Source organism: Habropoda laboriosa, unplaced genomic scaffold, assembly GCF_001263275.1.
Source record: "Habropoda laboriosa isolate 0110345459 unplaced genomic scaffold, ASM126327v1 scaffold22, whole genome shotgun sequence".
Taxonomy (NCBI): Eukaryota; Metazoa; Arthropoda; class Insecta; order Hymenoptera; family Apidae; genus Habropoda; species Habropoda laboriosa.
The window spans coordinates 6,841,847-6,850,943 of NW_017100261.1; the positions used below are offsets into that span (position 1 = coordinate 6,841,847).

The 9,097-nt window shown below is 34.4% G+C and overlaps 1 protein-coding gene across 1 annotated transcript in view; it reads right to left on the reverse strand.

The window, feature by feature from the left end:
* Positions 1-526: 526 nt before the first annotated feature.
* The window catches only part of LOC108572643 (facilitated trehalose transporter Tret1-like), a 9,047-nt gene continuing 476 nt past the window's right edge, over positions 527-9,097 (reverse strand). Inside the window, exons 2-6 of the mRNA XM_017934902.1 lie at positions 7,867-8,117; positions 6,839-7,041; positions 5,440-5,638; positions 2,293-2,581; positions 527-924 (exon numbers count right to left, since the gene is read on the reverse strand). Coding sequence (XP_017790391.1) covers positions 527-924; positions 2,293-2,581; positions 5,440-5,638; positions 6,839-7,041; positions 7,867-8,117 — 1,340 coding nt within the window. The remainder of the gene's footprint in view (positions 925-2,292; positions 2,582-5,439; positions 5,639-6,838; positions 7,042-7,866; positions 8,118-9,097) is intronic.

Genomic DNA, 9,097 nt, shown 5'->3' on the forward strand with positions numbered 1-9,097 from the left:
GATTGTTCCAAATGATTAGAATTTGTCAAACAAAAAGCAGAGTGTACAAATTTAACGCAACAATCGACGTTAAAAAGAAGCTAGGAAAGTTGACGGAAGTTCAATTCGATCGTTCGAAATTACCGAAAGCAGGAAAAGGGCAAGAACACTTATCCGGCAATTCTCACAAGCAAACAAACAAACAAACAAATCACGTCTAGACAAATCGTGCCGGTTTCATCGGGTCGACAAGCCGGCGTTGAACACCGCGAAGGTTGAAAAAGCAGCCGGTTCAGGCCAAGACAAACAACAGTTTCCTCGCTGTCTGTTGACTATCAACAATCGCTATGTACACATTCGTCTAACAAGTAACTCTAGTCAACTAATCGCGGTACTTTCTTCTCGCTTTTAACCACTGTGAAAACAGTTTCTTCGTTCAATCGGTTGTAAGATACAACAAGTCGAGCTATTATCCCAGCGAAGATTGGCAGGAAATGGAAATCCATCGGCATAAATCCCAGTTATACTTGAATTTCGACGAGAACCATCAGGCTTGTTGCACGCCTCTGTTGGACTCGATGCGAAAATCTTCTTGGATCTCGATCAGGCTTTTGCCACTGGTGTCCTTGACCACAATGGCGCAGAATAGAGCTATCAGCCAACATACAGCAGCCGAGAGCCACATAACCTTCGTGCCGCCCAGTTTAACGATCATTTCTTCGAAAGTTAACGTGGCCATTAACGATATCAGCCATCCAAAGGCAACTGCGGTAGAGGCGACTGGAACTTTCAGTTCTTCTGGAAGAGTGTCGCCTAAAATCGACCAGGAAATTGGTCCGAGACCTAGGTTGTAGGCAGCGAAGATCAGGGTGGCCCAGGTGGGTGACATCCAGAAGTAAATGTCGTCGTACTCGGGATCGGTGTCGCGCAGTTTGAAGAACCAGCCTGTAATTAATTGGGTGAAATTGTGATCGAGGTGTTGGAGAGGTTGACGATGAGTGGTGGTGATTGTGAAAGTGGCCTAAGTGGAAATATGTGCAAGTTAAAAGTGGAAAAAATTGAATATTTTACTTATTTTATTGTTTACGAATTTATTTAGAAAATTGAATTTTTTACTTATTTTGTTACTCACGAATTTATTTGAGAAGTTGAATTTATTACTTACTTTGTGCTGCATAACGTGGAATTATTTTTGCAAAGTAGTCAGAAGCTGAGTTAAGAAAAGGGTGGTTAAAAAAGTATTTTGAAATGAAAAATAATTTAGGTCATATTCATAATCACTGAAGTTGAGAATTTTTCTTAGGATCGAGTTTAATAGAATTTTGAAAATATTTGATGAGCGAATATTGTGAGTGCATAATTATCACAATATACTTTCTTATAATATAGATAATTTCAACTGAAAAATATTTCGTAATTTAGCAGTGACAATAAGCTTCCGAAGTGAACGTTTAATAATTTCAATAATCAACGATATATCAGGTTATAATTCAATGAAAATTATTATAACTATGAAGACGAGAACCTTTTATTCCGATTTATAATTACGTGTAATAAAATAAATACGAAGGAAATTTTAAGTTGAATTAGTAGTACGGTCCGGAAGTATTGCAGAAGAGATCGTATTTTAAGCTGGACCAAAGCCAGGATCGTAGATGTACCCATTGGACGTCAATTTTTCTTTAGAAACTTTCTCAGCCAGAAATGAACGAAAGTACATGTTGCACGATGTTCGCCCAGTGTTCGTTTGCATCGGATATATGGAAATGAACCAGACGAAATTTCGGAGCGAAATTGCAATTGTAGAAGTGACGAGTCGGAATAAAGTCACGTGAATTCTATTCAAATTGCAATTACTCGCATTCGTTTAAAATATTCGTGTATATTGTTTACATACGTGTCTATGATTAACAGCAAAATTTTGTTAAGGAAAAGGTTTTTGTTATCTCAAAATAAATTCCTGAAGAAAGCTCTTAATCTCTAATCGAGTATTTCGAAATTTTCGAGAAATCTTATTTCCCTTGGTAGCAAAATTCTTTTTTTTCTTCAAATAATCTCGTTTTCTAATCATTCAAGTTCTATTATGATTTTTTTAAGCTCGTTGTTTTTAGGATACATCTATCGATATATGTCGAAATGTTAATTTTTTAAAAATATCTTATGTTGCATTGAGCCAGATAAAATTTTTCCTCTATCTGATTTCTCGTTGGTAGGAAGAATGAATTAGATGCACTGTTTGGTTTTATTTTCTGCTACAATGGTATCAAGAATATTCTTGACTTCATTGAATCATCAAGCATAGCGTTTGTTTACCTAACAGTATCAGGAACACCCCCATGAGCAGGGCGGAGACAGTGAGGAGAATTCGACGTCCAAATATACCGACGAGATACGTGGCCAAGAGGGATGCCAATATTTGAACGGCGCCGACGACTAGCGTCTGTTCGCTTCCGGTCAGTTCACCGGAACCGCTGGTCTCGAAGAATGTCAGGGCGTAGAAAATCAGCATGTTGACGCCGCACAAGTGCTGGCTCAGTATCACTCCGAAGCAAGTCGCAATGGATCGTAGAACACGGCGATTTTTGAATAATTTCAGATTGAACTGGAATTGAAAAATTCGAAGATAATTAGTGATTAAATTGGAATTGAAAAATTCGAAAATAATTAATAATTATATTGGACTTGAAGGATTCGAAAATAATTGGTGATTGAGCTGGAATTGAAGAATTCGAAAGTGATCAGTGATTAAATTGGAACTGAAAAATTCGAAAGTAATTAATAATTAAATTGGAATCGAAGGATTCGAAAATGATTAGTGATTGAACTGGAATTGAAAAATTCGAAGATAATTAGTGATTAAATTGGAATTGAAAAATTCGAAAATAATTAATAATTACATTGGAATTGAAGGATTCGAAAATAATTGGCGATTGAACTGGAATTGAAGGATTCGAAAATAATTAATGATCGAACTGGAATCGAAGAATGCGAAAGTAATTAGCGATCCAACTTGGAATTTGGCGAAGTGTGTTTCTGTAGTGATTAATGGGAAATTTGAGGGTATTGTAACGATGGTTCATTTGAGCAAAACGAATTTTTCTTAATTTTACTTCGAATTGAAATTTAACAGGTAATACTTAAAGTAAAATGGTAGTGTAATTGAATTAGAAATTTGAGAAAGTAAGTTCTACTGAAGATAGACATAGTTGATGGAAAGTTTAAACATGTTAAAAGATAGTATTTTATTTATGTTATGAAGTTTTGCTTTTGTGATTAATATGTTGAGGTAATTCTGAGTATTTAGTATAATTGACACACATGTGATGTCTGGTATAATTGAAGGAATTTTTTAATCAATGAACTCTGAAATGTTCAACTTGTAAAGCTAATTACAAAATATTGCATATTAACTTTTCTTTTACATTTTAAACGAACACGAAGCATCAGATATTCTGTAGCCTGCTTTCACTGAACATCGATTCGTGAACTTTCTATCGGATTAAAACAATTTTTCGTTTAATTTCGAACCGTGCGTTAAATTAATTTCAGCCAAAACACTTTTAATTTCTAATTAAAACTTCAACGACATATTTAACAGATTTCTGATAAATTTGAAAATTTCATCGAAAAATTGGCTTTTACCGAATGATAAATTTACTTTTATTTTTACTTGTTTCTCAGAATTATACAAAATTTCGAAACAGTTGATCGAGTAAATTCTATTTACACTTTCGCAGTTTACTCTCCGTTATAGCGCAGGTTTGTTTAAGCAATCGACGAAGATAATGCAGCACGAAGTTGAAAATTAACGAGAGTTTGATTGCTCCGAACAACTTTAAACGAAACTCTTTCTAATTTCACTATTCTTCTTTTTTTTTTCATTCGATTTTTAACTTCGTCGAGCTTGATAACCGGGAGGCGATGAAAAATCTTAAAGTTGGAAATAATTTAACGAGCTTTCATTGTGCGACACTGATCGAGCTTTCTTTCGTTTTTACCGTCAGTCGGTTCTTTTTTTTTTCTTCGGACTCTTCGCTTAATTGGAAGTTTATCTGAATAGTTTCGAAATAATGAAATATCTCGTAGTAAAAAGAAGCGCATTTTAAACGTCGCCTCGTTGTATCGGGAAACTTCCACCGAGTTTCTCGTTTTTCCAATTTTCCTTTTCCTCCTTCTTCGATGTTCAATTTCATCAAACTTTCTCCGGCAGATTTGAAAACAATAGATCCGCAAACAATGGAGTTTAGTTACGTCAGGTCATTCTGATGAAGTTACATTTCTATCTTTCTTTCTTACCGCGGTTGATTTGCCATTGTTCGTTTCGATGGATTCTGTTCATCAGTATGGAAATTAATAATACTCGATGGTACAAATTGTTACCAGTCTTTCAGATATTGAAAGAGTTTCTTGTAAATCAATAAATATGAAGATGTGTATACGAAAGAATTGTTTGAAAAGTATTTTGAAACATTTTAACGAAACTTTATCTAATTTTAATATTTAACATTTCATATTAATATCTTCATTATGTACGTAGAAAAAGATGAGTTTTTCAAATATTCAGACAATATACATTTTTCATTAAGTAAGATTCGATCAAGTAAAATAAAAATTATTTTTCAATAAATAAGATTTTTATAAGAATGATAGTTCGAAGTGTACTTTGAAAAATTTGATCAGAATTTTGTCTAATTATAATTAATATTATAACTTATTTTTAATTTCAATTTTTATAATTTTATCTAATCATTATTATTATTCGTAACACATAACAATTATCACAGAATTGAGTGTCTTCAATGCATAGAAAATTGCATAAAAAATCAAGCTTCAGTTATGTTTCGGTTTCTCCTTACGAAGATACACATAGAAAACGGAATATCAATATGAGAATTTATCATACATGAGAAACGTTCAAGTCCAATAAGAGGCTAAATGGAAAAGCTTAGAAAGTTATACGACGTTTTTTATATAACTTGAATCTTCCAAAGCTTTCCCATTTTATTGCATTCTCTGCTGATGTTTATTTCTCGTAAATCCTACTGGATGCGTATAAAAATGACAAAAATAAATATACCGTTATACAGGAATCTTTTTACCTTCAAATGTGACGTGTTGAAATGAAATAAATAGTAACAAATACAAGTTTTCGGACGAAGAATTCTTTTCAACAATTTTCCATATGACAATTCGGATAAAAAGATTTTTGTCGTATGTTAAATCCTTTTACCTCCAAGTATCACGTGTTGAAGTAACATAAATAGTAACAAAAAGAATTTTTCGTATAAAAATTCGGACGAAGAATGTGTCACACGAAAATTTGGATAAATAATTTGTTGTCGTGTATTATGTGGGAAACGGTTTACGTTGAAATAGCGTACCATTTACGAACAGTATGGAAAAAGTGTGCTTTACAATTGGAGCAAGTGTTTCGCGTCGCGAGAAATCGATCATTCCTACCTTTTTCGAGCGAGACGTAAGAAGCAACCGCTTCATTTCGCTGATTTCGTGCTGGACATCGTAAGTGTCGCCGCGATACCATCTCAAGGATTTCTCTGCATTGTTCTCGTCGTTCCTCGACAAATAGTAGAGCGGACTCTCAGGTAAATATTTTGCTGGCGCGATCGAGAGGCACGCGAGCCCACAAATTGTGCTGTACCTTTACGACAAACAATTGATTTACGCAGTCCTCGAGCGAAATTTCCGAGATTCTTATCGAACCTCGATTCGATAAAACGCACTTCTATGTACGATCGAGAAAATTATTTGGAACATTTGCGAAGTAGCCTGAGATTCGAGAAATTCATCTCCACTACAACTTTCATTTTTTCACCGAATTTTGGGTAAAATAGAATTTCTCAGATTTTTAATAATATTTATTTTCCTTTGGTAATATTCTAGTCAAGTGTTAGTTTTAATAAAATTTCAGTAAAATAGTATTTCTATGGTTGATAGAAAGTGTAAGAAGTAGAATATTTGAAATTCCTACAATTTTCACTTCCCAACAGAATTTTACATAAAATTCCGAGAGATTTTTATGGTTAGTGGAAATTATAAGTAATGGAATATTTAGGAAAAAGCTATTTTGTCAGAAGATATCGAAGAAGTGAAAGAAAATCTGTATTCGCTTTGAAATTCAATTGGAAAGTGATTTTAAACACAGCTGAATTTATGTGACACTGAAAATTAATGGAAATATGTACCAAAGAAAATTGCATAATTGACTGAAATTTGAGGTCACTTGTTAAGTGGGAAGTATTGAGTTATACAAGTATGTAACAAAAGTTCTCTGAGGTTACTAATTTATTATGGCAGACAAGAAGACAATAGAGGAAACAAATCAGAAATATGACACTTTATGTCTGAGCAAATTTATTCATAATAAGTGAAATGTCTAAAATATTTCAAATAAAAGAAAGTCAATACGTAAATCAAACTTTTTTGCAATCTGTGTCCGAGAATTTTTGTTACACGCTGTACATCACTAACAAATATTTTCCGAATTGTACGAATAATATTAAACAACGAAGCGACACAGCATTGTTTACATAATTATGCATCGTGTAACGAAACAGTTGCCACGTGGTTCCAGTATGCACTTAAATTTCAATCCAATTAAACTTCAACCACCAATATCAGGAGTAAACTGTTTAATTTTACCTGCAGGACTGTCAAACTGAGGTAGAATTAATTTACATTAAAACCATGTAACAACGTGGTATCGTAACCAAGTTTCCACGAAATTGACAGAAATTAAAGGTCATTTAAAAAAAAAAAAAAAAAAGGAATAAGCGAGCATCTTGTTTGAAAATTTCCTCTTTGACATCGATTTACTTACACGAATCAAATATTTACGTACATCCATATTGTTCTCTCTTCGTCGATCGCGTGGGCCACAAAGAAGGCGTACGCGATGCCAACGTTGACAAGAACGTGGAAAAATGCGAGCAAATGGCCTCGAATTTCTTTGCTCGCAATTTCCGCCACGTATATTGGCGTCAGAACGCAAGCCAGGCCGCCGCATATACCACATATCAGTCTTCCAGCTAGCATTAGTAAAACCTGAATGCGTGAAAAATATTAATAAACGCGATAATAGGGGAAGAATATATATTTATGAGTTTGTTAGAAAGAGTAGCAAAATTTTGGCCGATTTTAGTAGAAAAAATTTTTGTAGTTCTTGTGAATTCTGAAGAAATAAATGTTAGACAGACAGAAAAGTGAATCTTGATGAGATTCGTATGTTCAAAATGTTGCAGTTACTATTTCCATTTGTAGGCTGTTTAGTCAAAAATTATAGAAAAGTAAAGTTATAGAAAAGAAAAGATTATAGAAAAATAATTCACTTTTGTTAAGTAGGAAAATGTGTATTTAAGTAAAAGGAAAATATAAGGAAATTCGTAAATACTGGGAATAAGAAATGTTTAAAAATTGCTGTAACTTCGTTTAAAAAACAATAGGTACTATAACTCCGAAAAGAATGTGGATGAGGAACGAGTTGAAAAATATCATTCCATGACTCTCGAAAACGTGATAAAGTAAACAATATTTTGTGAAGTTCAAGGAAACTCCTGAAATTTCATGGCAATCCTTAAAAACAAACAAATAATGTTCCTTTCCTCGTTCCTTACAATCTTCTGTTAAAACACTCTAATAATAAGTGTCATTTTTAAAATTATTTTCTCCCACTTTACATGTTGCGTTATCCTTTCTATTATGGCGAGAACGTAAGTTACAGCATTATAAATAATGGGAAACTTATTTCTATTCGCTTAAGAAATAATAACGAGGAACACAGAGTTGATAATTTGAAACAGCGTTAAGGGGTTAAACACCTGCAAAATTCCTCAACTTCGTATTTCACGCGTGTACGATAAAATCGCTTACTTTTTGCCCACGACTAATCACTATGGTCCACGTGAAAATCAGGACCAGCATCGTCACGAATAGAATGTTCATTCTGGTGATTCGTCCGACGATGAACGGCATCATAATCGCCCCTATGCTGACGCCAACGTTCAGAATCTCCCCGATCAGTCCGATCTCTGTTGCACTGGCGTCCAAATAGTTCTTCAACACTATATTAGCCCTGGAATTCCAACCTAGCGAGATACCAAGCGCGAACCCACCGAGAGACGCTGGAATTTCACCAAGAAACACGATTGTCAACCCCCGTTTTTCCCTTATTTCCCTCGTTTCATCGTTCTTAAGCCACGCGTCACTTCTTTTTCCTCCTGCTTTTTCCCCCGTCCGTCATGCTAATTGTTGGTTGCGTCTCTCGAATTTATCTGGAAATCTTGACGAGGACCAGTGTCATACCCGGTGCAGGTAAATTCGTTCCCTTTTCCTCCCGTTTTATTCCCTCCCTTTCTTTTTTTTTTTTTTTTTTTTTTTTGTCGCGGAGAAAAGAGGAAATTGGACGACAAAGAGCGTTCCTGGGTTCGTGTTCCTTCAACGAGTTATGCTTTCTGTACACCGTTCCCTTTTGTTTGGACGGGACAGCGTGTGCAAAGGTTTTTTGAGGATGTTTCATAAGTGTCCTTTAGGCGGGAAAGAGAAATTTGACGTGTGTGTGTGTGGTTAATTTGTGTCAGGAAATTTTGTATGTTTTTGATGACGAATTAGTGATTTATTGTGATTCTTTTTATTATCCACGTCTTTTTTTTTATATGGTTATTAGGGACTGTGAAGCATTTTCCACTGTTTTGGACAGTATTTGTTACCTGTTACAGAGTAACAACAAACAAATGATTTAGCTAATAGATTCGAATTTAGTTGGCGAAATGCTGTGAATTTTATGCGATTGACTGACGATTTCGATAATGAAAAACATGGTTTGTACTGCTGCAACAAATAATTAGTCTTTGGAAGAGCATTTCAATTATAGGAAAATTTTTCGGACGAAGTAGCTACTTTGAGCAGTGACAATTAAATTGATAGAAAAAAAAAAAACGAAAGGTTGTTTGTAAAGGGAAATTGGACCAATTCGAAGATACAAAGTATAAATATAATTAAACAGGACTTGGAGTGAGTTGTTCAGTTTAATAAATTTATTTGCCCGTCGCGAGTTTGCTAATTAGCAGTTGACAAACGTGCGGTCGTAGAAACTTCCAAAAAG